General features: G+C 45.4%; 1 protein-coding gene across 3 annotated transcripts in view; it reads right to left on the bottom strand.

The window, feature by feature from the left end:
* Window positions 1-3,866: 3,866 nt before the first annotated feature.
* Window positions 3,867-26,348, bottom strand: part of LOC308311668 (vang-like protein 1) — a 106,364-nt gene continuing 83,882 nt past the window's right edge. For all 3 annotated transcript variants that reach the window (XM_080758455.1, XM_080758456.1, XM_080758454.1), the window contains 4 exons: window positions 12,618-12,751; window positions 8,809-8,959; window positions 7,575-7,824; window positions 3,867-4,865 (listed from right to left, as the gene is read on the bottom strand). In XM_080758455.1, coding sequence (XP_080614581.1) covers window positions 4,605-4,865; window positions 7,575-7,824; window positions 8,809-8,959; window positions 12,618-12,751 — 796 coding nt within the window. In that variant the 3' untranslated portion in view covers window positions 3,867-4,604. The remainder of the gene's footprint in view (window positions 4,866-7,574; window positions 7,825-8,808; window positions 8,960-12,617; window positions 12,752-26,348) is intronic.

Below are 26,348 nucleotides of genomic sequence, written 5' to 3' on the forward strand. Positions count from 1 at the left end.
TCTGACAGCAGAGGTGAGGCTATAGCTAGGTATAACACAGTGTTCAAAAACCAGACGGTCCAGTTAGGAAGGAAAGAGGCTCCACCCTGATACAGCATTTTCTTTTTTTTATGACCCAGGAAAGTGCCTGCTCTGAATCACCCCCCCCCCCCCCCCCCCCATGTGATTCACGCACAGCTCAAATTATGACTGGAACTCATAAGTAGTATGTCACTGGCACGCGCGCGCGCGCACACACACACACACACACACACACACACACACACACACACACACACACACACACACACACACACACACACACACACACACACACACACACACACACACACACACACACACACACACACACACACACACACACACACACACACACACACACACACACACACACACACACACACACACACACACACACACACACACAAAAACCCCTTATCCCTAAACTTCTTTGCCTTTTTTTTCCTTTTTACCATTTTGCTAAATAGTTAAAATGGCCAGTCTACAAGCTCACAACGTGTCAATGTAGAAGATTGGCTATAGTTGAACTATTCAAAAATGTTTTTCAAAATAGTAAAACAAAAAAAAGGCAAAGAAGTTTAGGAATAAGGGGTTTAAGCCGTGTCGAAAATGGAGCCCATAGTGGAAACCTGCAGGCTTTGAAATCTCTTTGCCGATCGCCATTTAAAAAAAGGGGCTGATGGTGTTTTTTCCCCCCTCCAGTAGTCAGTAGTAGTAGAAGTAGTAGTAATAGTACTGAATCCTGTAGCTACAGAAATAAACGTATGGAATAATCACAGCTGTCGAACATGACAGAGGAATTCATCAATCAGGGGGGGCTTCATGTTCGTAAATGAATGCCGTACTTGGGTCATACCGCAGTGTCACACAAAAGCCAAAAAAATAGCAGATCTACAACAAGCACAAAATGTGTTTACTTGTGAGATTGTAGATGTGGTGGTTATGTGTTATATATATTATGACAAAAATAATAACAAGTTAAATAACAACTACACAGGTTCGTTCTCCCCCCCCCCCCCCCCCCCATTACCTGAAAAGCAACAGTTTTGGACACATGTAAGGTTTCCCACCAGACCATGAGGTTTTGAATTGGAACATGGAAGTGTAGTCACTTATTATGACCCATCTATACTGTTATATCTACAGTATGTGCTGTATGCATAGGCCATATACTCACTGGGCCCCGTTCCAAATCTGTCGTGGTGCAATCTCTACACCTCCTCTCCGACTGCACTGCACTGCACTGCACTTCCCCATCAGGCAGCAGATTCAGTATAGGCAGTTCAAAACCCTGAGACTTGGCAGACAAGGATACTGTTAAATAGGGGTAAACAATATTTGGCTTTTTTTTTTTCTTCTTTTCTGTCCGTCACTCTATAGTCCTCTATTTGTGTGTGTCTCTTAAAGCAGCAATCCGTAACATTCCTGTCCTGCCCGGGACTTTGAACACACGCCCGAGTGCTGAAATGTCTACTATAGTATTACCACGACCAAGCCAGAATACTGTTTGATACAGAGGGTATGTTGCATGTTAAATACAACGCCATGCCATTAGTGGGGGTCCCTGCTGGCACAAAATATCTTCAGGTGGGGGTTTGTGGGCAAATACATATTAATCGGGGGGTCGTTCTTGACATGAAAAACGTAGAGAACCACTGCTTTACCATACATATTTACCAAAAATAATACGTTTTACTCACTTCAACAAAAGTTATGGATTGCAGCTTTAAGGTGTTGGCACCACCTTTTCCCATGTGCCAAGAGTACAAAGGTAGCATGTGCGCATGTTGTCCCACCACTGGAGTGTAAATATTTCTGACTTTCTTTTTGCACCCGGAGGGGCATTGATTGTGTGCCAGAGCAACACAACGCACCCCACTTTTTGGCCACTAAAAATAGACCCCGACCCCAGGAGCCGAAGGGTGCAGATCCCTAGGGTGTAATAGGGCTGGGCAATCAGTCGGAAATATACAGAAACCGTCATTTGGAACAGTGGTTCCCAAACCCGAGACCCAAAAGAGAGATTAGATGTTTGTCCGGGACCCAAACTAGTGAAAATAGCAGATCTACAAGCTTATGAGCTTGTTGATCGGATATTTCCACTACTTCTTAACCCATTCTGACCTGAGATCAGATTCATACGCGGTTTCCACTGGACACACACTGGTCTGATGAAGCCATTCTGACCTGAGATCAGATTCTAAAAAATGTCAGTCGTTCTTCGACTTTTCAAAAATAGCAGACCTACAAGCTCGTAGCGCGCCACTCGGTGGCGCGCTATGAGCTTGTAGATCTGCTATTTTTCAATAGATAAAGCATAACATGATGCCAACACCAAAATGGGTGCCCGGTCAGAATGGGTTAAAACTGATTTTTCTTTGGTTTCTTTATGAAAAGAATGGAAAAAAAATCTTGGTTATTAATTCATGATTATTATTATTTTTTGCTTTTTTGGGGGAATGTTTTTTGAAAATGTATACATTTTAAATTATAATAGGCCTAATTAAAAACAAAAAGTGTAGTAAAGTAAAAATAAAGGGACCCATAAAAATTGGTCAGCGACCAAACCTTGGGTCCCGAGCCAGTGATTTAGAACCACTGACTGATTTACAGTAATCTCTCTCATGTAGATTAATTGAATAATCAAGAAGCACATTTCTTTTCTTACATCAACAAATTCAGTCCTATACTAGGCTGGAATTCTGCTGTAAGTTTAGTCCAAGTTGTAACAGATCGGCAGTGGTGGAAAAAGTACTTAAGTAAAAGTATCAATACTGTAGCGTAGACATATTCCATTACAAATAAAAGTCCATACAAAAGTATTGGTATCAAAATGTACTTAAAGTACTCAAAGTTAACAGTACTCATTGTGCAGAATGACCCATTTCAAGTTTTCAATTGTATAAAAATAGTTTGAAAATAGCAGATCTACAAGCTCACAATGCATCACATCGCAGCGCATTGTGAGCTCGTAGATCGTCTATTTTCAAAATGGTCGAAATGTATATGGGGCTGAAGTGGTTAATGTACACGTTTTGTGGTAATAATCAAAATATACAACTACAACTAGCAACTAAACGTTTTCAAATAAATGTAGCGGAGTAAAAGTACAATATTTTGATCCGAGATGTAGTGGAGTAGAAGTGAAAGTTTTGTAAATTGGAAATACTCACGTAAAGTACAAATACCTCAAAGTTCAGTACAAGTACAGTACTTAAGTAAATGTACTTAGTTACTTTCCACCACTGCAGATCGGCCACTAAATCAGAGGTCCCCGCCAGAGACTGAAGCACGGGGAGAGAGAGGAAACCTCTCTCGGGAACACTGGCTGTGTGTAGGCTGGGAATTACACAAACACCATCCTGTATTCTGATAAATCCTTATTTAGACATAGTCATTCAACACATCGTCATTAGCAAGCTCGTTGTGCATTTTAATGCAAATTCTGATTGTAGTTTAGGATTTTTCTCTCTTTCTTTCTTTGTTTGCTTTGGGGTCAAATGCATTTAATTAAAGAGTGCTCTCAATGGGGAAGGTAAAATCATTGGGGTGGGAGGGAGGGGGGGCTTGACCTTCCGAGACTCGGAATAAGAAATCTCCTGCTGCCTGGACTCGTCAGATATCCGTCCATGAGTGCAGGGGCAAGGGGAGCGTATACAGTATGGTCTGCTGTATATGCCTGGATAGCAACAGGTATCCAAGTCACACCGTCATATTAGTCCAGTGGTTCGCAACCCCTCCCAGTGTTCCTCGATTTTTCAAAAATAGCAGACCTATACAAGCTCGTAGCGCGCCACCGAGTGGCGCGCTACGAGCTTGTATAGGTCTGCTATTTTTTCAATAGCTATAAAAGCATAACATATTTTTCCAAATGGATACTTCGGTCTGTGACTCTGAGAGCATTGCAAACGGAACCCAGTGGACCCGTATGCTCTCAGAGTTATGGAGGGGGGTGGGCGGGGGGTCCACTGCCTTAGTGGTTCGTCTGTCCGTCCTGCAGTGGGATGAGGGAAAGGGATCGACCGTGGCAACAATGTCAGGCGTCAGACAGGACCCCCTCGTGTGCTTTCCTGCTGCCATGAAGCCAAAAACTGCTGGATATCCTTCCCCGTTCCTGCTTTGCTTGGCTCTGATGTCTCGAGGGGAAAGAGGCGACCGCCCGCCCGCCCGCCCGCCACGCAAACACTAAACGTTACATACACACAGTCACACACATAGACATACACACACACACACACACACACACACACACACACACACACACACACACACACAGGTGGACGTGCACAATTCCTAAGGGTCACTTTTCATGTCCGACGCCCCGTGCATAAACCCGTGTGAGACCTCTCACTTGTTTTTTTCTCTCTCGTTTCTTTCCTCCAAATCCGATACGACAAAAACAGCAATATACCGGTATTCAAATGTGTGTGTAATATATAGATTCATATATATATATATATATATAATATATAAAAATTCAGACAAAATTAAAAAAAAAAGAAAAAGAAAACTGCAAACCCAAAATAAAAATGTTCAACGCGGCAAAGGAAGGTGAGATCAGTTTTTTTTTCTCTCTTTTTTTTTTACACGGACGTCTCCGACTGTAACCGCAGGACGAACTTGTGCGACTTGGGGTCGACGTACTCCTCGGACATCTGGATGTAGGGGATCTTCTTGGCGGTGACCACCAGGCTGAAGTCCAGGCACTTGAGGAGGAAGACGGCGCCGTCCCGGAGGCCGCTGGTGACCGCCGCCTCGCTGACCAGCGTCCACTGGCGCGCCATCCAGCGCTCGCGGCCGTACTGCAGGGTGGGGCCCGGGCTCAGGTAGCTCTCCAGGAAGGCCTGAGGGAGGGGCGGGGGAGGGGGGGGGGGCGCCAGAGGGGACACACACACAAGGGAACATGTTTTAACCCATTCTGACCTGAGATCAGATGTCTTCTATACGTCCTGACACTTTCCTGAAAAAGCCGTGTTTCTATGTCGGTCGTTCTTCGATTTTTCAAAAATAGCAGACCTACAAGCTCGTAGCGCGCCACTCGGTGGCGCGCTACGAGCTTGTAGATCTGCTATTTTTCAATAGCTAAAGCACGACATAATGCTAACACCAAAAGGGGTTCCTGCCCAAAATGGGTTAAGTTCACAGACACATACAGTGTGTGTGTGTGTGTGTGTGTGTGTGTGTGTGTGTGTGTGTGTGTGTGTGCGTGCGTGTGTGTGTGTGTGTGGGTTTGTGTGGGGGGGCTGTGTGCGTGTGTTTGTGCCACCGCAAATTCTGATCAGCATCGGATTTCTCTTGTGGGCGCTGGCAGCAGACCGAGGAATTCAAACCATGAATATTCTTCTAATCCGTGAAGGACAACTGTTTCTTTTCATGAATTTATACTATCTCAGACCCACCGTCCTCCAGGCATAACACTGCCATGGTCAGTCTGGAGCCATACTAAGATGTCATCCTATTCACAAGCTGTGTAGAAGTGTCTAGTATGGTAACAGATAGCTACAGATTCCACAGGGCAGAGATTCTCACACTTTTTCATTTGAAGGACTCTCCCAGTTTACTATGCATTATAGGGCCATGGAGTGGAGTGGACCCCCATAACTCTAACAGTAACTACTCTCGGAGTTACCTGTCATTTAGCTGGGGACCCCCTGGAGCCCCTCAACGACCCCTGGGTGTCCCTGGACCACACGTTGAGAACCACTGCCATAGGGAAGCCATGCAATTATCAGGCCTGTCTTGTTACCTCCGGAGCTGAATGTTGGATTTGTTTGTTAGCTAAATAATAACGGATGGCTGGATTTGAACCCATTTTGACCTGAGATCAGATTCTAAAAATGTCTGTTTATAATAATCACTCATATCTCAGGCCGGAATTTAATTTCTTGACAATAAATGAATGAATTCCAATCCATCAAAACACAACGCAACGACTAAAAAGACTAATGCCACACGTAAATAAACTTCCATGTTGTCAGACTAGGATCTCTCTGTATTCGCTTCACTCATACCCAAACAGCCTTCCACAAAATTCTCACCATAGCAAAAATGCTAATACCCGGATATCTCTTTGAAGATTTCAAGCCTTTGATGTCAACACCGTCCACACGGTAAAATCTACAGCGTCGATTTATCCACGTGCAACTCTGAGAGTCTACAAATGTATGAAAGGGTCCAATGGGTTACATTCGTATTTCGTACACTCTCAGAGTTAAATCTGCAATCAAGAAATTATTTCAATAGATTATAACTAGCACATCTGCAGCGGTCTCCCTACTCTTCCATTGAGGAATGTAGACAAGGGTCTACAATGTAGACTCTACATTCCTCAAACTTATACCTCGTACTTTAAATGCTTAGTATGAGGTATAAAGTACAGCAGCCTTGTGTTCATACAATACAACAATACAACAGGAACTAGACTCTCTGATCAGCTCGTTTCCGGAAGATGGCACCCCTCTGATTCTACTGGGTGACTTCAACCTTCCTACCGCAGAGAAGCACCTTCCCGTTACATCCCTTCTGGCCTCATTTGACCTCTCCCTATCTCCCTCCCCTCCCACTCACAAGGCTGGTAATGTTTTGGACCTTGTGTTCTCCAGAGCCTGCTCTCCCTCCACACTCTCTGTTACCCCCTTAATTAGGTCTGACCACCACCTCATAACCTTCTCCTTCTCTCTCTCCACCCTCCCGGCCTAAACCTATTAACCCTCCGATCGTCACCTCCCGACGCAATCTCAAGTCCCTAAACCCCTCCTCCCTCTCATCCTCCATTCTCTCCTCTCTACACTCCCTGGAGTCCTTCCTCTCCCTCTCACCTGACACTGCAACCTCATCCTTCCTCTCCTCCATCTCATCTGCATTCGACCAACACTGCCCGCTCTCATCCAGGCCAGCTCGCTCATGTCCACCGGCTCCCTGGCTATCTGAAACTCTCAGATCTGAACGAACACCTCTAAGGGCAGCCGAAAGAAAGTGGCACAAGACAAAGCTACCAGATGACCTTTCCCACTTTCACTCACTCCTCTCTGCCTTCGCCCTCTCACTAACCACTGCTAAAACCTCTTTCTACCACACCAAAATCCAATCCTGTACTTATAACCCAAGGAAGCTCTTCTCCACTTTCTCCTCCCTCCTTAAACCCCCTCCCCCCACTCAACCTGCATCCCTCACTGCTGATGTTTTTGTCAACTTACTTCGAGAAGAAGGTTGATGATATCAGCAGCTCCTTTCCTCCCCTCCCACATAAAGTGGCATCTGACTCAACCAACACTAACCCCAACATACCATGCATGTCCTCCTTCTCTCCTCTTTCCCCAGACGAGGTTCTACAACTAGTAACATCCTCTACCTACCTACCACTTGTCCTCTTGACCCTGTGACACAGTGAACCACCAGCTGCTCCTAGACACCCTAGCGGATCTAGGCATGGGTGGAACGGCACTAAAGTGGTTCTCCTCCTCTACCTCACCGGCCTTTTTACATTGTGAAAACCCTGGCGGGCCACCATGAATCTAAATGAGGTTTAAAGGTGCCGCCGCTGCACAGTATACCTTTGGCGTCATGTTGTTGGTGATGCAGAAGGCCAGGTGCTGCTGGATGCTCTCCATGCTGTGGCAGTGCTGCTGCTTGGTGGTGCGGAGGTACTTCTGCAGGGCGCGCGCCATGGAGGGGAAGATGGCCTGGGCCGCCTCGCGCGGATCCATCACGTCTCCCGCCGCCGCCGCCCCGGGGGCCTTCTTCTGCTCCTCCTCCTGCATGCGCTTGATGTGGGTGAACGCCTCCTCTACCGCCACCACCAGTCTGGGAGGGAGGAGGAGGAGGGGAGGGGGCACAAGCCATGTTTAACCCATTTTGACCTGAGATCAGAGTCTATAAAAAATGTGTTCCACAGTTCTCTATGTTTGCTATGTTTCTATGTCAGTCGTTCTTGGCGCCGAGTGGCGCGCTATGGCTATTGGCTATTTCCCCTATACCCGACCATAAGCCCTCAATGGGGCGTTGGGTTTTACTGCTAATTGGCTTATTTCCATCGCTCTATGGGGTCCCCGGACCGCCGCACTGGCGGCCCAGGCCTATTGACGTCTATTGACTGTAATGTAAACAGATGCCAGGGGTTAGCGTTTATTGACCAGGGGGGGGGTCTCTCCCAAGGGGGTCTACTTGGGCCAGCGTAACAAGGGCTTTACCCACCCCAAAAATATTATATCGTTGCCGATGTTACATAAGACAAACACACTTGGAATGGGAAATAAGAGGGCCGGAAATGGAATTGGTTCCGTTTTGTTAAATTGTCGTAGCAACGCTACTGACGTTTGTGCGCCGCAAAACACTCTTGAAAACAAAGTATTGCATTGTGGGTTCGAGCTGACGGGTTCCTATTTATTATCGATCAATGAAGTCACTTTAATCTTAAAGTGGCAGATACCTTTTTTCTTTTTTTAACCCATTCTGAACGGGAACCCATTTTGCTGTTAGCATCATGTTATGCTTTAGCTATTGAAAAATAGCAGATCTACAATAAAATGTGCTTGTAGGTCTGCTATTTTTGAAAAATCGAAGAACGACTGACATTTTTAGAATCTGATCTCAGGTCAGAATGGGTTATAATCAGACCAGTGTGTGTCCAGTGGAAACCTCGTATGAATCTGATCTCAGGTCAGAATGGGTCAATTATATATCTTTTAGGGCCATATCGTGTGATCTATGCCTGCAAAGCCTTTGTGATCTACTGGTACAGATCACGATCACGACCTGTACCTTTCGGGAGTCACTTTTTGGTCTCACCGTGCTTTCCGCTTGCGCACGCGTCTCTCGTGCTCGGCCTCTTCGTAGTACAGCTCGTTGTGGCTGGTGTCTCTCCGGCGCGCGGCCGCCGCGATCATGGCTCTGGACTGGGAGTGAGCCAGTCCCGCTGCCGCATTGTTACCGCCGGGACCTGGTGGGCGCGCACGCACGCGCACACGCGCACACACACACACACACACACACACACACACACACACACACACACACACACACACACACACACACACACACACGCGCACACACACACACACGCGCACACACACACACACGCGCGCGCACGTCGTAAGCTTCAACTTTATTGTCAACAATAGCAATTATTATTGGAAATCTGATAAACCTCCAACATTTACAAGTTGGGTCAAGGATGTTCTCCTCAAATCTCGCCAGAAGTTTGTAAAGGCTTGGTCCCCTTTCCTTGAATTCCCCCTTTCACTGTCTTTTGATGATGTGTCCCAAGTGTTTTCCTACACGTAATTTGGTTCACTGTGTAGCCCCTTAATCTAGTAAAAGGCACATTTTATTGTATTTATTTCATTCATTTATTATTTATATCCTTTACTACCTATTTATTTTATTGTTGCTTTTGTTGTTGTTGTTGTTATCTTCTTTTGTGATGGAACCGGGGAGGGTGGGGTATATGTGGGGTTGTTTGTCTACAAAAATTGAAAATCCTATAAATAAAGTTATAAAAAAAAAAACCAATACCAATTATTGCGACGGTAGGTGGCATTTACTATGAAAGCAGTCAGTCAGTCACGCCCCATATATGACCATGCCTCGTGACATCATGTGACGTCATCAATCTTATAGCCCATATATGGAGATCCCTGATGTCATCGATGTTGGCCAGCAACTCTACTAGGTTATTATCTCACCTGGAGCCCTTATAGATCTCCTGGGTGGGTTCCTTCATGGTACAAAACATTTTCAGATGCGGGGTCGGCGGCCGAATCCATATCATTTTGGCGGTCCTTGGCATGAGATAGTTTGAACACCAACTGGCATAGAAGTTTTTTTTTTCAGGAAACTGTCAGGATTTTAGAAGATTTTTGGTCTCATTTCTTAATGGGTTAACCCATTTAGGCCTGACGTCGAAATAACATAGGTTTTCTGAAATACCTATGTTTCTATATCAGTGGTCCTCAATATGTCAAGGACCCCACAAAATGATATGTAATTGTCGGCCGACACCCATCTGAAAATATGTTGTTCCAGGGTCTGCTATTTTTGAAAAAATCGAAGAACGACTGACAGAAAACTGTCATTTTCAAACAGACATTTTTTTTTAGAATCTGATCTCAGGTCAGAATGGGTTAAAACACCAAAAGGGGTTGGGGCCCAGAATGGGTTAAAGCCCTGCAGACACACGGAGGCGTGTAGGACGGTTCACCGGCTGCCTCAGCAGGGTGCCGTGTATGATCCTCTCTATACTCGCCCACACATAAGACATTAATATTCAAATATTCCTATAACTCCGTGCCTCTGGGCGGCGCTGAGATCAAACTTACTGTAACTATTTGAACCCCACCATCCATATTCCAGGGGGGGGGGGAACACATTAGCCAAAAGAAAAAATCTACAAGCTTGTAGATCAGCATTTCTTTTTTTGGCGTACAGTGCTACTCAGGTCCATTTTACAACGGCTAGAAGGGTTTAAGACAGTGATTACAACGTTGGCATTTCAGAGCGTTGAGTTTTAGACAGGGTCAATGCAGGTTAACCCATTTAGACTCGAGTTCGATTCTACAAATGCTTTCTAAATCTAGACAGTTTTCAGGAAAAACGTCATGTTCGTCGTTCTCAATTTCATGTCTAGGAAACCCCAGAAATTATATGAAATTTAATTGTAACCACCGTCTGAAAATATTCAGTTGTTCCAGGGACTCCCCCAGAAGCAAAGATTTTAGTTGAAAATGTTCGCAGTGAAAGAATATATATATTCAAAGATTTGCGACACATTTTCACGATTTTTCAATAACATAATGCTTAAGACACCAAAAGGGGTTCCACTTCCACGCAGGTGAATTATTGACACAGGAAGGGTTCGCGCTATAGCGGGGACGGTTAGAATAATTCATGGGCGCCCTGTAAGAGGGAACATAGAAGAGTTTTCCACTGAAACAAGCAAGGCAAAACAAAAACAAAAACAACACACTTTGCCATAGAAATAGATACTCAACACACAAACACCACATACCGAGGTATAGAACACACACCCTGCTTGGCGGCCAGGAACGTGCTAAAGTGACCGCAGACCTAAAATGGGAGGCTGAGGTTTGTTTACGAGTGCTTTACTTTATAGGAGGGTTGGGTCTACAGTACTTAGTGCCTGAGGAGGAGACATGGTAATTGGGCGAGTGGTGGATATGGGGGCGGGGGGGGGTTCTCTAATCTGTTGTAGCCTATTTTCATTTCCCCCGAGAGGCCATAGGCTCAGAAAATAGCAGGGGGGGACCGAGCGTAATAGCCCCGGCAGGGGCCGCAACACGAAAATGGACTGAGCCTGCGCTGAGTCACGGCCGGCAGTGTTTACTACTGCGGCGTGCGTTTAACGACTGTTCCGAGATCAGGTTCCATCGCACCCGCTCTTTAATAAAGCACGGATGAGTGACTCTCCTCCTTGACTCACACAGTCACTTTTACTGTGGAGAAGGAAAGAGGGAGAGAGAGACAGAGAGCGAGAGAGAGACTCTGAGAGAGAGAGAGAGAGAGAGAGAGCGCAGTACCTCCAGAGAGAAATAACTATTGATTTTAACAGCCCGTCTCCACAAGTGGAGAAGAAAGGACAAAGGAAATGAGGGATGGGGAAGGTGGAAGTGGGAAAGAAATATAAGCGCACAACGGGGAGAGGGGGGGGGGGGGGGGGTTAGTGCACTTAACATGCACCTGGAGTACACTTAAGGGAGTAGCGGTGACTTGAGTGGCGAGTGATGAATGTACTGTAACATGCTGCCCCGCTGTGTGTAGTTTTACCTCACGGTGAATTATGCCTTACACCTGTCTATAAACACACACGGTGGTCGGACTGGGGGACGTCACGGGGTTTGTGTTGCACTAGTAAACTGGGGAATGCCCGCCGGTTATTTTTACAGCGTGGTGGTGGTCGGTGGTATAGCCTGGTAGGGAGTCGTCACTCTGCCTCAGCAAGCCTGGGTTCATAGGTCGTCGTACGGTACGTGTATGTACAGTACAACAGCATCCCTACACCAAATGGGACCAGATTAGACTGAGGGGCTGCCATCGCGCAAACAACAGCTTTTAACTCAAATCTTTGTTCCTGGGGAGGTCCCTGGAACAACATATTTTCAGATGGGGGGTCGGTGGTCAATTACATAATCCTTTTTGGGGGATCCTTGACATGAAATATTGAGCACCACTGATACAGAAACATAGGTATTTCAGAAAAGCGTCAGGATTCAGAAGATATATATTTTTTTTTACGTCAGTCCTAAATGGGGGAGGAAGTTTAGTGACCAGGATTACTGCATGTTTTTTGTGAGGGTACCTACCCTATAGGGGACACGGGGAGAACATGCAAACTCCACACAGAAAGGCCCTTTCGCCAACCCCCGCCTTCGGGTATGGGCGCTGATGACGCGGAGGAGGAAACACGCCGCCAGCACCCACAGCGTCCCGAGCCGGGAATCGAACCCAGGACCTTCTAGCTGTGAGGCGACAGCACTACCAACTGTGCCACCGTGCCCCCTCTGCGTTCATATTGTAATGAAATCCGGGGCAGCGGGCTCACAGGCAGCGAATGACTAGATTTTACTAGCCCAACAACTCACCGTCAACGTTGTACACCTTGAGTCCCGCCAGGTGCTTGGCAGCGCGGGACTTCGAGGCCGTGAGGAGGGCAGGGTTGTGGACCGGGAAGTCTGTGTAGTAGTTTTCCAAGACGACCAGCGCCGCCCGCTGGATACTGGATAACACAACAACAAAGGAGACACAGCATACAATACATCGTCAATTTAACAAAGGTGCAGACGATCAGAAATCAGCAGAGAGTGAGCAATGTTTGCGCTACTCTATGCCGAATTGAAGTGGACTAAGACCCAGACTTTTTTTTTGCTCCCTGGAAATAAAAACGTCTGGGTTTCCGAGGCTATTCTCAACGTGGCTGATATATACAGTGGTGCTGCTCGCCTGCCAAATGCAGAGCTATGGGGTCGTCGAAGTGTTCGGGGGGGGGGGGGGGGGGGGGGGGAACGGCTTTGATGAGCTCTTTGCTTTGTGTATTTTCCAAAAATCCTCAGTGTTACTGTGAAGAGTGTTGATTTAACCTATTTTGATCAGATTCTAAATAGGTCTTGTAAATCCCGCAAGGTTTTCTGAAAAAAGCTATGTTTCTAATAGCAGAAATAGCAGACCTACAAGCTCATAGCGCGCCACTCGAAGCATAACATAATGCTAACGCCATAAAAACTGAAGAGTGTACCCAGGGGTGTAAAGTACATTTATTTGAGTACTGTACTTAATTCCAATTTCCAATACTTTTTCTTCTACTCCACTGCATCTCAGAGGCAACTTTTGACTCCATTACACTTATTTGATAAATGTACTTACTATAGTTACTTTGAAAATGACCAAACATACATTCTGCATAATGAGTACTTTCTATTTTTTGGTACTTTAGGTACATTTTGATGCCAGAATACTTTAGTACTTTTACTCAAGTCCATTTTGAATTCAACTATTGTTTACAACTATTACTATAACTATTGTAGTATTGATACTTTTACAGTACTTAAGTAAAACAATTGAGTATTTTTCCACCACCGAGTGTACACCACTCTGAGTTGCAAATAGATGAATTATCACCACTGAGGATTTAACCCATTTTGGGCGGGAACCGCATTACGTTATGCTTTAGCTATTGAAAAATAGCAGATCTACAAGCTCATAGCGAGCTTGTAGGTCTGCTATTTTTTTTTAATCGAAGAACGACTGACATAGAAACATAGCTTTTTCAGAAAACTGTCAGGATGTAGAAGACATTTTTAGAATCTGATCTCAGGTCAGAATAGGTTAAGAGTGCAGTGAACACCCCCCCCCCCCCCCCCCAAAAAAAAAAGAACGATAAACACAACGATAAAGTACAACCTCAGGCGTCAAATCAATAAGTGAAACGTGAATAATGGAAATGAACGATCAGAGGAAATGGATCGCTGGGCCGGAGGGTCTATAGAATCCACCAAGAGTAACAGAAAAGCCATGTTTCTATGTCAGTCGTTCTTCGATTCTTAAAAAATAGCAGACCTACAAGCTCATAGATGAGCTTGTAGATCTGCTATTTTCCACTAGCTAAAGCATAGCATGACGCTAACACATCATGGTGAAGACGGCTTAACACACAGAAATTAGACTTGCACATACCAAAACATCAGTTTGCAAAATCAGTTATTTTCATTCAAGTCAATTTGATTAATTTACAAAACGTGGTATAAAAAAGCAGCGTCAAAAAAAAAAATCAGACGATAGCGGTGAGAGACGCGGTCATACGATGAAGAGTGTGTGTGTGTGTGTGCGTGCGTGCGTCAATGGCAGTGAAAGGTCAGATTAAGGTCACAGATTGCACAGACTGTGGGAGACAGACAAGGGAGACGATTCAGCGTCTACGTCTCTCTACGTACTGTACTGCATTGTGCTGCAGGCTGCAGACAATGGCATGAGACCCTCGGCATGTATCGTCTAGTAAGGGTGAGCATTGTATCTCCCCCACACTGAAAACTCACTGTATCACCCAGGGGTGAATATAGGACTCACTGTATCACCCATGGGTGAGTATAGGACTCACTGTATCACCCATGGGTGAATATAGGACTCACTGTATCACCCATGGTCGCGCTCGCCCCAACGACACATGGATCAGGTCTTAAGCGATTCTGACCCGAGATCAGATTCTATAAAAGTGTCTTCTACATCCTGACAGTTTTCTGAAAAAGCTATATTTCTATGTCAGTCGTTCTTCGATTTTTTTCAAGAGCTAAATTATAACATAATGTTTGAAACACCAAAAGGGGTTAAGCGATTACAATGTAAATCGGTGTAGGGGTGCCCACACCTTTTCTTTTTTTTACTTGAGAACTACTTAAAATGACCAGCTCAACAAGATCTACCTAAATAAATTATACCATTGCTGAAGATGTACCCGAGGGGCCTTTGGAAAAAGCAGCGCTGGCGCTACATACATGTATATGCACTTGGAATGGGACATACAGTACGTAAAGGGGGAGAAATGGAATAGGTAGGGGTTTTTTTTGTATTTAATTTGTAACACTACTGTACTGACAGCAACACTCTTGAGAACAAATGTCGCATTGCATTGTGTGTTTGAGCTGACAGGCCCTTTTAAATGTCAACCAATGAAGTCACCTTAATTCCCGGGGGGGGGGGGGGTTCCAGGGGGTCCCCAGCTAAGTGACCGTTAGGACCGAAGTGGATTCTTATAAGTCTAGAACTCTGAGAGTTGCGGTGGAACTAGTGTACACCCGTACAGACCACGCCTTCAAACCATACATCATTTTTAGTTTTTAAGTATTAGAAAAGGAGGAGTTGGGATGAATCGGTCAGAATACATGCATTCGTTAGGATGGATGGAGAGAAGGGGGGGGGGAGGGAAAGGGAAGTGGGGGTATAAGGATGAGATGGAAGGTATAAGGAGGTAAGGTGTCGTCGTCTTGGGGCCTGACTGTGACTGACTGGGGCGACACACGTGACGTGAGTCATACGAAGTACAATGCACGAGCTATCAGTTACCATGGCAGTGTGTGTGTGTGTGTGTGTGTGTGTGTGTGTGTGTGTGTGTGTGTAGTTGTCATGCGAGTAGTTGATATCGGTTACCATGGCGTTTGATGGAGGCGCGATACCCGAGGCGTGAAGCGAGAACGGAGCCCATGCGAGTAGAGTGAGGGGAAAGCATATAGGGTAGGGGGGGGTTGACCAAAGTGCGGCCCACGGGCCAAATGCGGCCCCTGAGCTTCATACCCGAATTGTATTATGAACGCCCCCCGCCCAACAGTATATTATGGGGACATTTTTACATTAACGTATACAGTATTTTAACCTGGGCATTTCCCCCAGAGTATAATTTGTCAGTGGTCCTTGCTCCTTGCATTTCCTTTTTTTTTTGTTTTTCTTTACCTTGTTTGTCTGGGTTACATTTGGTAATGTATAACGGCTGAAAAAAAAAGCCTGAGTTACACTTTTTGTTCACAGCACACACCTGACAAAAGACCATTGATATATATATTATATATGGATGATGATAGTTCAATTGAATCATTTAAACGCGATGCATGCTCTATGTATGTGACTTTGTTATAGTCCGAAGGTAGGTTACGTATGTTAAGAATGCCATATAGGGTGAATAACAATTCACCTGCTGAACGATACGTCGTACCAAGTCCATTACAATTTCGGGGAGGTGGGCAGGTGTTTGCCCGCTGGGCCAAGATGCATGATGTCACTTTCACTCACCCCACTTGGTGAAAAGTAGGACTGCAACTATAGGGATTAGCCCAGACAATCTTAAGGCAAAAAAAGGGGGGTGGGTGACCATAATCACAGTAATCCTTAAACATATTACATAGTGGGATATGTTAGTATTATTATATTATTTTGTATTTTATTTTACATGGGACACAGGTATCCAAGGTATTTTTTAGCGCAGTGGCATTCACAAAAAACACAGTTTTTAATCGTGTTTGCCAACTGTCTATAACCTGAAAGAGCCCTATGCTTTTCTGGGCAAGACCTAAACTGAAAAGACTATCAGCGGACGTGCGGGATTTCAGCGGAAGTATCGCCCAAGGAAATGACGTTGATGCTTTACAAATCAAGTTTACATTCTCCGCGAATGAAACAAGTGTTGTGATTGGTCGGGGAAAATATCGTATCCGGGGGAAATACATCTGACGGATGTTCCGGAGGATATACAACCGCCGATAGCTTCTCTGCCTTACGTTGTGACCAGGCTTTTCTTTATGCTTCTCTGCCTTAGGTTGTGACCAGGCTTTTCTTTATGCTTCTCTGCCTTAGGTTGTGACCAGGCTTTTCTTTATGCTTCTCTGCCTTAGGTTGTGACCAGGCTTTTCTTTATGCTTCTCTGCCTTAGGTTGTGACCAGGCTTTTCTTTATGCTTCTCTGCCTTAGGTTGTGACCAGGCTTTTCTTTATGCTTCTCTGCCTTAGGTTGTGACCAGGCTTTTCTTTATGCTTCTCTGCCTTAGGTTGTGACCAGGCTTTTCTTTATGCTTCTCTGCCTTAGGTTGTGACCAGGCTTTTCTTTATGCTTCTCTGCCTTAGGTTGTGACCAGGCTTTTCTTTTCGCAGATAAGTAAGCCTGGGACCGAGACTATAGGGCAAGCTAGAGCTGGAAACCGACGCAGAATTCCTATTGGTTCACAACATACAGTATGAGCCTGCCTCCTCCTCCCCTCCTCCTCCCCTCCCCAGTAGAACACAGGAGAGAACGCCGACGTCACCAAATTCGACTACACTTTAATAATAATAATAATGGACTGCATTTTTACAGCGCTTTTCTACTCAAAGAGGTGAAGCGGCGAACAGTCAATGCCAGCGTCCTCACTTCCCACATTCACACGACAATGGTGGCGACCGCTGGAGGCAATGTGGGGTCGGGGGTTCAGTGTCTTTCCCACACGCAAGGACACTTCGACACGTCGCCGGGAGGAGCCGGGATTCGAACCGCCGACCCACGCTCTATACCTCCTGAACCACTGCCGCTGATCCAACACTGTCAGCACTGTTATTGGCTTAGCGAAATACAAGGTTCACTCCCACTCCTACTGTATTATGCCACGAAAATACACAAAATCCGATCATAAACGAAGTGGAGTACTAAAGATTGCATGAGAGGGTGAAAAAAAAAGAAGGGGATTTGCTGCAATCTGAAGGAAACGAGAGAAGAAAAAAAAGACACCCAGGGCAGCAGGAGAAACATCTGCAGTCTCTACTGCATGCACAGTCTCCTATGTGATGATCACACTGACATGCATGCCATGTCTTGTCTGCTGGAACACACCTCCACCAAAACCAATATTACACAAGGAGAGGTGTTTTCACATGTTACACCACATAAATCTGTCTGTCCGTCTGTCTGTCTGTCTCAATTGACCAGGACGGTGGTACAGGGAGACAGCGTTTACTTATTGAGCAAAAAGGTTTGGCACAGCCGGCACGCAGGATTTGGGAATAAATGCTTTGTAAAGGGATATTAGAACGTATTATTAATGCTTAAATTGAACTAGTTGTCATGCAGCAAAACAAACAAACAAACAAAATCCTCATGGGTTCGTCTTTACAGTTAAACGCACAACAGGGATCCTCCAATCAAACAAACGAAGCAATATATACAATCTAAAACATTTCAAAGACTGTCAGGGCGCCTCACGCCTCTCTTTTCGTGCGAGTCGTGAAGGCAACTGGTTAGCCACTCAGACCGTATACCTCCTTTTTCTCCCTCTATACCAAGTTATGAGCTTGTAGATCTGCTATTTTATGTCTTCACTTATCGTGACATCACATGCCCGGAATAGAGACACGAGGGTTTATATTATGATATAAAGAAAGGTCTTACAAACTGGGAAAGGACATTCAGACAGATTTCTGTCTGAATATTCTGTCCGTCATGACGGACAGAATATACACTAAGTTCCAAAGAATGTCGATGCCATTCCTGGCAGTGCTCGACAATGGTTGAGTATTATGTTCTGTATCTGTGGCTGCTATGTTGCAACTGTGCATCTCTCACTATTGGACTCAAAATGATCCCTTCTCCATTCCACCCATGTCCCCTTGTTTTTTTAGTTTTTTTTGTGCGTGCATCTCTTGTATTGTTGTGTCGCGTCTTGTATTTGACAAAATAAAGCACTGTATGTAAAAAAAAAAAAAAAAAAAACAAGGTCTTATACAAGCCGGTCCAATGTAAAAAAAAATATTCAGTGTTGATGTATAACTCTGAGGATGTATACAAATGTAACCAAGAAGTGGACCCTTATATGGCTTTCCTTCGCCCCTATTGCGTGTTGAGCAATGACACGGCCGTGTCCCCGTGACCTGCGCTTGGCCGTGTGACAGCAGCCCAGCAGATGTTGACAGCTGTTGCCCCGCCGCCGCGCACCGCGGCCAACGCCCCACCGCTGCTAAACACCGCTCCCACTTCACCGCCTCCTTTTAGCCCGTGTCGTCGGCCTGCGTGGATTTTGGACATGTGTAACAGCATGACGAAATGTGCGCGTGCGTGTGTGTGTGTCGCAGACACTCCACTATCCTTGTGAGGACCACAAGTCCTCGCACAGATAAAAGCAGGAGGTCATTCATTCATCTTTTTCGCAAAGTCACTGCTTTTCAAAGGGGCAATTTGGGTATTTGATTAGGCTATATTTAAACGGATTTGTCATTGCTTCTATTTTGTTCTATCGGCTCCCTCTGCAAACCCCCTCCCATGTGGCATTATAATTGCTATACATATCAACCACAACCCTCACAGTTTATACACGCCCCACGCCGCAGCACCGCAGTTGAAATACTAGACTCCTCGTGTCTATATCCCTTTGACAGTCGGGTGTAGTTGTGTGTTTTGTGCATTATAATCATTGTCAATGAAGACGTCAAATCAAATCAAAGGGGTTGTGAATGCGGCCCATGGTCCTCGCAAACACAGTTAGGGTGGAAAAGAGGGAGCGTTTCATTGGGCGAAGCACATTGGAACCAATTAGGAGGAGTGAACGGAGTTCAATGCCTTGCTCTCGGACACGGAGTCGGGGGGTTGAACCGGGAACCTTTCCGATCTCCAGGCCCAGGAGGAGTCCTGCGTGTTTTGTTTTTTTAAAGGGGGTTTCAACCTACCCTTAAAATCCGAATGGGGATACAACGTTTTGAACTCTTATAAAAGGCCTTTAAGACGATAATAATAATGGTGATAATAATACGAACGTGTGGCCAGCAGTGTCATCCTTGGAGGCGCCGCACCCGCACGTGGCCCGGCTATAACTTGATATACGCCCAACAACAGCTCATGTTAGCCCGGGCCGCCATGGAGCCATGTGCTTCCCATTTCCCCGCGGAGATGTACAGCACCACCTCTGTCCTGGCAATGAAAGGCCACACTCACAGGGTTCTGGCAGGGCACTGACCTCTGGGGCCCTTGTAGTCTGCCCTCCCTCCCTCGCTCCCTCCCTCCCTCGCTCACTCCCTCCCTCCCTCCCTCCCCTCGGCAGACAGACGTGCTGCTGGGTGAGGGTGACAGAAATTGGCCACGGGACAAGGCCACGTCCCTCCTCCCCACCAGACAGGGACGTGCACACTATAGACATCAAAAGGTCCTGCCATTCCCCTGCCCCTTTCCCCCGTATGTAAAACAACTGCCCTCTCCAGACCACGAATGCAGCATTTATACTATACATGGTGAAAGAAAGGAAGGCAGCATTCAGGAGAATAGTTTTTTTTCTTTCTGAACTTGTCTTCTGAACTTGAACGCAGCATTTTGCATTGAACTAATTTGTTTCGGAATCCATGTCGTTATACACCGCATCTCCGGTAGATGAAGAGTGCAGGGTTGCGCTCCGACAATAGCTGATCTACAAGATCTCAACGCGTCGCGCTGCGACGCGTTGTGAGCTTGTAGATCTGCTATTTTGGGCCAAAAGTGCCCTCTTATGCATGGGATTTCAGCCCCCGCCTTTCGAACACTGTCTCCGCACGTGCCTGGGGTGAGGCGACAGAAATTGGCCACGGGACAAAGGTCTCAGAACCTTTCCATATTGTTGTATTCATGTACAGTATACTGTTGTTATTACTGATGCTAGTGTCTGAGAACAAAATAAATGTTATTCTTATGTACCTGTACACAAGACGTAACAGTAAAGAACACCTTGAACACTGCCGACTCTAAAAGTATGAAGTCAAGTGAAAGGATTTTATTAAACCGTGCACTTAATTTATCTGCCCCGCTCCTTTCTTCCATCTATAGTATAGATGGAAGAAAGGAGCGGGGCAGATAAATTAAGTAATTTTTTATTAATTAAAATAAATAAAAAATATCACCTTAGTATAGATTCTATACTAAGGTGATATTTTTTATTTATTTTAATTACACCATCCTAATGGCAACTTTATGTTCTTCAGAATGTTATATTTTGTCTTAAAGTATAAGCAGTTGACTGTTAAGGGTTTAACTCTCTTGTAGTTTGATTTTCTTTGTCTTTATTTGTAAAAATGAATAGTGTCCCATACTAAATTAATTAGTCAAGTCAGTTTTACTTACAGAGCACACGTTTACAAGAAAAGTTGACCAAATGCTGTACAAGGAATAGTTGAATCATTAACACTCAACAATAAAAGGTAAAACAATATATACTATAATATAAATACAAATAGCCCTAGATTAATTTCAAAGCCATAATGGCTTTGACGTTCCTCTGGGATTATAAGAAACATGCACACGACTTCACACAATCTGTTCAATCACATGATGTCCACTTTGGGACTACAAAACAAAGACAAAGCTAGAGTCAGCCACAGTCAAAACAGTCATTAAGCGCTTAACCATGAGTCATAAAGTCATAATAGATGAACATTCGGCAGACAAAAACAGGCAAACATTGAGTGCCGAGGAATCTTTTTTTTTCTTTGCAAGACATGCATTTTACACCTTTTGGGTATTAGGCCTTTTTGTGTGTCTATAATCCTACCTGTATCACAAAAGAGCGCCCCTCTATGAGAGCCACTGACTGATTCCAGCAGCGCTTCTATTCTTCCGTTTTTAAACATTTTGGCTAATATATCACACAGCTTATCACATGCCGTTTGATTGACGTTTCAGTGGACTCTGTTCATTTCAGTCGACTTGCGGGAACACAAAACGAGGCTTGAGATGCGAGATCTGACACACGGTAACGGAACGGACTTATTAACCAACGTTGACTAAGTTCATGTGCAAGTCACGTGATGTCTCAATCACTCTGGAGAAAATGTAAAAGAAAAAAGACAGATGTAGTGGAGTAGAAGTAAAAGTGGAAATACTCAAGTAAAGTACAAATAACTCAAAACTGTGTACAGTACTCTATACTACAGTATGTACTTGAGTTACTTTCCACCACTGCTGGCATGGTGCTTTAAGACTGGCACAACGCCATGAGATAGCACATACTGTGCTGCAGGAACGCAGACTTTACAGTCGGGCCAGTTATTCAACAACAGCAGGAGGAGGAGGAGGAGGAGGAGGGGGGGGGGGAAGTGGTACTGTGACTAGACACTGACGGCATTCTAAAGAAACCACATCAGCTCACTTGGCCGGGGGAAAACTTGTCTCGCATTTTAAGTAATCAGTGTGTGCCGTTGTACCCAGGGCCCATTGTTTCATAGCAGTCTAAGCAGTGGCAGCTATAGGGTTTTAAGTGCTGTGTCAGTTTCTGCCACCGTCATGGCTTTGATCAATTATTAAACAACATGAGCGTACTTGGAGAGCCAGACAAATATGAATTCAAATCGCCAGACGTTAGAAGCTATAGAAATCTCTACCGATGATTCTGGAGGTGGGAGGGTTTGGGAAATGGTTGTTCAACTCTCAAACCCACCCACAACATCCCATCGCCACCAGTGTGTAGCATTTGGAGCATGCCCCGCTGCTGCGGGCACAGGAGAGGATTAATTAAGCATTAATTAATCTATTTATCACGCATTGCCAAGGTTTTTCCCCTTTCAACCCTTAGTTTGAAGAGACAAATATCGATCCGTAGCCGGATGTCACGATGCCGTAATGCCGCGTGTGGTGTCTTGACCGGTTGTTGTTGTTCTCTCGCTCGGTGCAGAAAAAAACCCCACCGCGGGTATCACAGCGCCTCCTGCTGTCGGCCGTCGAAAAACCTTGTATTCACCAGAAACGAGATTCATTCGGCCGATTTTGAGATACAGGCCATTGAAAACAGCACACGGAGTGCAAGTGGACGGGCACGCATCTTCAAAATGGCCGAAACCACTGTCACACTTACTTTACACCGGGATGCTAATGGGAGAGAGCTATCGATGCGATCTGATCACAACATGGATAAAATAATATAAAGCCTATAGAAAACGTACAGGCTACGGTTCTGGTGGGCTGCTAGACGAAAGCTCATCTACGGTTACTAGGTTTTTGGCGGGCTTCGTGGTCAAAACTACGTTGGGGATCAGACCTAAACATCGGCCGGGCTCTAGTGAAAACTCGACGTTTGCACTGGGCGGCTCGCGGCATGAAAGGTATTGTTGCCCCACCAATGCCACAACTTTCTTCTGGCCACCGCTGTGACTCGTAATGTAGTATTCTTTAATCGACTCATCTGCTCGGGCAAGAGCTAAAAGACGAGGCTTCCATTTGCCCACAGATTGGATCAAAGGGGAGGCAGAGCACTGGGGACCACCATCTCTGCTCTGATAAGGCCAGTGGTGGAAAAAGTAACTAAGTACATTTACTTTAGCACCGTACTAGAGTACAGTTTTGAGGTATTGGTACTTACACTCCACTACATTTCGGATCCGAATATTGTACTCCACTGCAACTATTTGAAAACTGTAGTTACTATAGTTACTTTGCAGATTGATTATTGTTACAAAACATACATTAACCACTTCAGGCCCATATATACTTTTCGGCCATTTGATAGCCGATCTACGAGCGCACAATGCGTCACGTGAGATTATTGTGAGATTGGCTATTTTATTGTGAGATTGGCTATTGTGAGATTGGCTATTTTATTGTGAGATTGGCTATTGTGAGATTGGCTATTTTCTAAAAAGTGAAAACTTGAAATGGTACATTCTGCACAACGAGTACTTTTCACTTTAAATACATTTTTGAAGCCAATGCTTTTGTACTTTCACTCAAGTACATTTTGAATTTCGGATTGTAACGGAGTATTTCTATATTGCAGCATTGATACTTTTACATATACCGTGCGTAAAACAAATACGAGTACTTTTTCCACCAGTGGACAGGGCATCCAGAAATACTGGAACGTCAGCACCGCTAATAGAGAGGGGGAGGGGCATGGGAGGCTGGCTGGCTGGCCGGAAACGTACTACAACCCCCCTCTCGTGTCTGAGTGCGTGCGTGCGTGCGTGCATGTGTGTGTGTGCGTGCGTATAGGGCTGGGCAATTAACCAACAATATATCAAAACTGATATGCATGTGACGAAAGCTTGTACTTGTAGCACAGCTATTTTCCCTTTATTTATATATAATCGTTCATTAATAGTAATCGATTCAAAAGTTTTAATGAAATAATCGAAATATTGATTTGGAGTCAGCCCAGCCCAGCCCAGCCCTAGTGCACACAACCATGCACATGGCACTTGGTCTCTGCACATATGGCCCTTACAATGTGTGCGTGTGTGCGTTCGCATGCACGCGCACGTGTGTGCATGCGTGTGTGATGGGCTGACCAGATGCTGTGTGCCAGGCCTATAGGGAGGCCTAATTAGTCGTTTGTTTACAGTCACAGGCGGACGGCCCAGCGTGCTATTGGCTGGCCAAGCATTGTGTGTGTGTGTGTGTGTGTGTGTGTGTGCTGGCCAAGCAGCCATGATGAGCAGCAGCACTTAACACAAGACAACACCCCCAAGGAAGCCTGCACACACACACACACACACACACACACACACACACACACACACATGCATGCAGTAATGCGTTCGTGCACGCATGCAAACACACAGATAGAATAATGCATTGTTGTGTGCTGTAAGTAAGTACATTTTAGTACATTTTATTTAGGGCACCTTTCACAGAGTGCGCACACACACACACACACACGTGCATAGTCTCATCCACACACACACACACACACACACACACACACACACACACACACACACGTGCACACACTTTCTGCCGTGGTGGTGAAATCAAAGTGAAAGTCCCACCAGATCTGGTGCAGCCACAGCCTCTGTGCCAGTTTAAGTGAGTTCCCGTTCAGTATTTCGGAAGGCGGCTTTGAAGTGTGAATAATAAAGGAATGAAAAGAACGTAACGCGGGGTTGAAGATTAGGCGTGTCACTACCATGGCTATCGCGTGGCTCACAGCACAGATCACAGCTGTGGAAAAGGATCCGCCAGTCCCCGAGAGATCAATAGTATAAGCCTAGTAGAAACCACTGGTTCTCAAACCCTGGATCCCTGGTGCACCGCACCGCACCACACACACCCTGCTCACCGCATGCACCTGGCACCTGGCATGCACCCGCATCTAAACCACTGGTTCCCAAACCCCGAATCCCTGGTGCACCGCACACACCCCACCGCATGCACCTGGCACCCCGCATCTAAACCACTGGTTCCCAAACCCCGAATCCCTGGTGCACCGCACACACCCCACCGCATGCACCTGGCACCCCGCATCTAAACCACTGGTTCCCAAAGTGGGGTCCTTGAGGGAGTTCCAGGGGGTCCCCAGCTAAATGATAGTTATAGGAACCAAATGGACCCTTATAGTATGCCTCTCGGCGTCTCCCTATAGGGAGGTCCTCGAGGCACGTCCCACTGGGAAGAGACCCAAGGCTTGTGATCCCCCAGGAAGTTAAGTTACTAATGTTGCTCTGGAGAGGGACGTCTGGAGCTCTCTGTGGTGGAGCCGTTGCCCCCGCGACCCGACTACGGATAAGCGGTTGAAGATGTATGGATGGATGGACAGTTTTGGACACTGTAGTAATAGTATGCCGAAGTAGGGCATGAATAGGAGTTGAGCGTCTTGCTCAGTAGACACTGACATGGGTGAGGCGGGGAGGCGAAACGCACATCTGATCACCGGCCGCCCTCTATACCCGCTAAGCTACGGCCGCCACATGTGTCCAAACCATCTCCACTTTGTCTTTCGAATTTGTAGGTCAGCGCGATCCCGGTCATCTCGTTGATTTTCCACGGGTCCCACATACCGCTTACTTTGCCTCTTCCGCAGCAGATGTTTGGTATTCTCTCGAGGCAGGTGTTAATGAATGTTTGCAGCTGTTTTGCGTTGTTCGCCATGTCTCCGATCCACTCAGCCTCACCTGTTTCACATTGAAGTTAAAGATGCGTGTTGATTGAGATGTTTTCGAATGAAATGCTTTAATGTGTACCACATGTATAATGTGATAATGAAATGCTTTAATGTGTACCACATTATATAATGTGATAATGAAATGCTTTAATGCGTACCACATTATATAATGTGATAATGAAATGCTTTAATGTGTACCACATTATATAATGTGATAATGAAATGCTTTAATGTGTACCACATGTATAATGTGATAATGAAATGCTTTAATGTGTACCACATTATATAATGTGATAATGAAATGCTTTAATGTGTACCACATGTATAATGTGATAATGAAATGCTTTAATGTGTACCACATATATAATGTGATAATGAAATGCTTTAATGTGTACCACATGTATAATGTGATAATGAAATGCTTTAATGTGTACCACATGTATAATGTGATAATGAAATGCTTTAATGTGTACCACATGTATAA

Source organism: Protomyctophum bolini (genome assembly GCF_963924005.1).
Source record: "Protomyctophum bolini genome assembly, chromosome: 24".
Lineage (NCBI taxonomy): Eukaryota > Metazoa > Chordata > Actinopteri > Myctophiformes > Myctophidae > Protomyctophum > Protomyctophum bolini.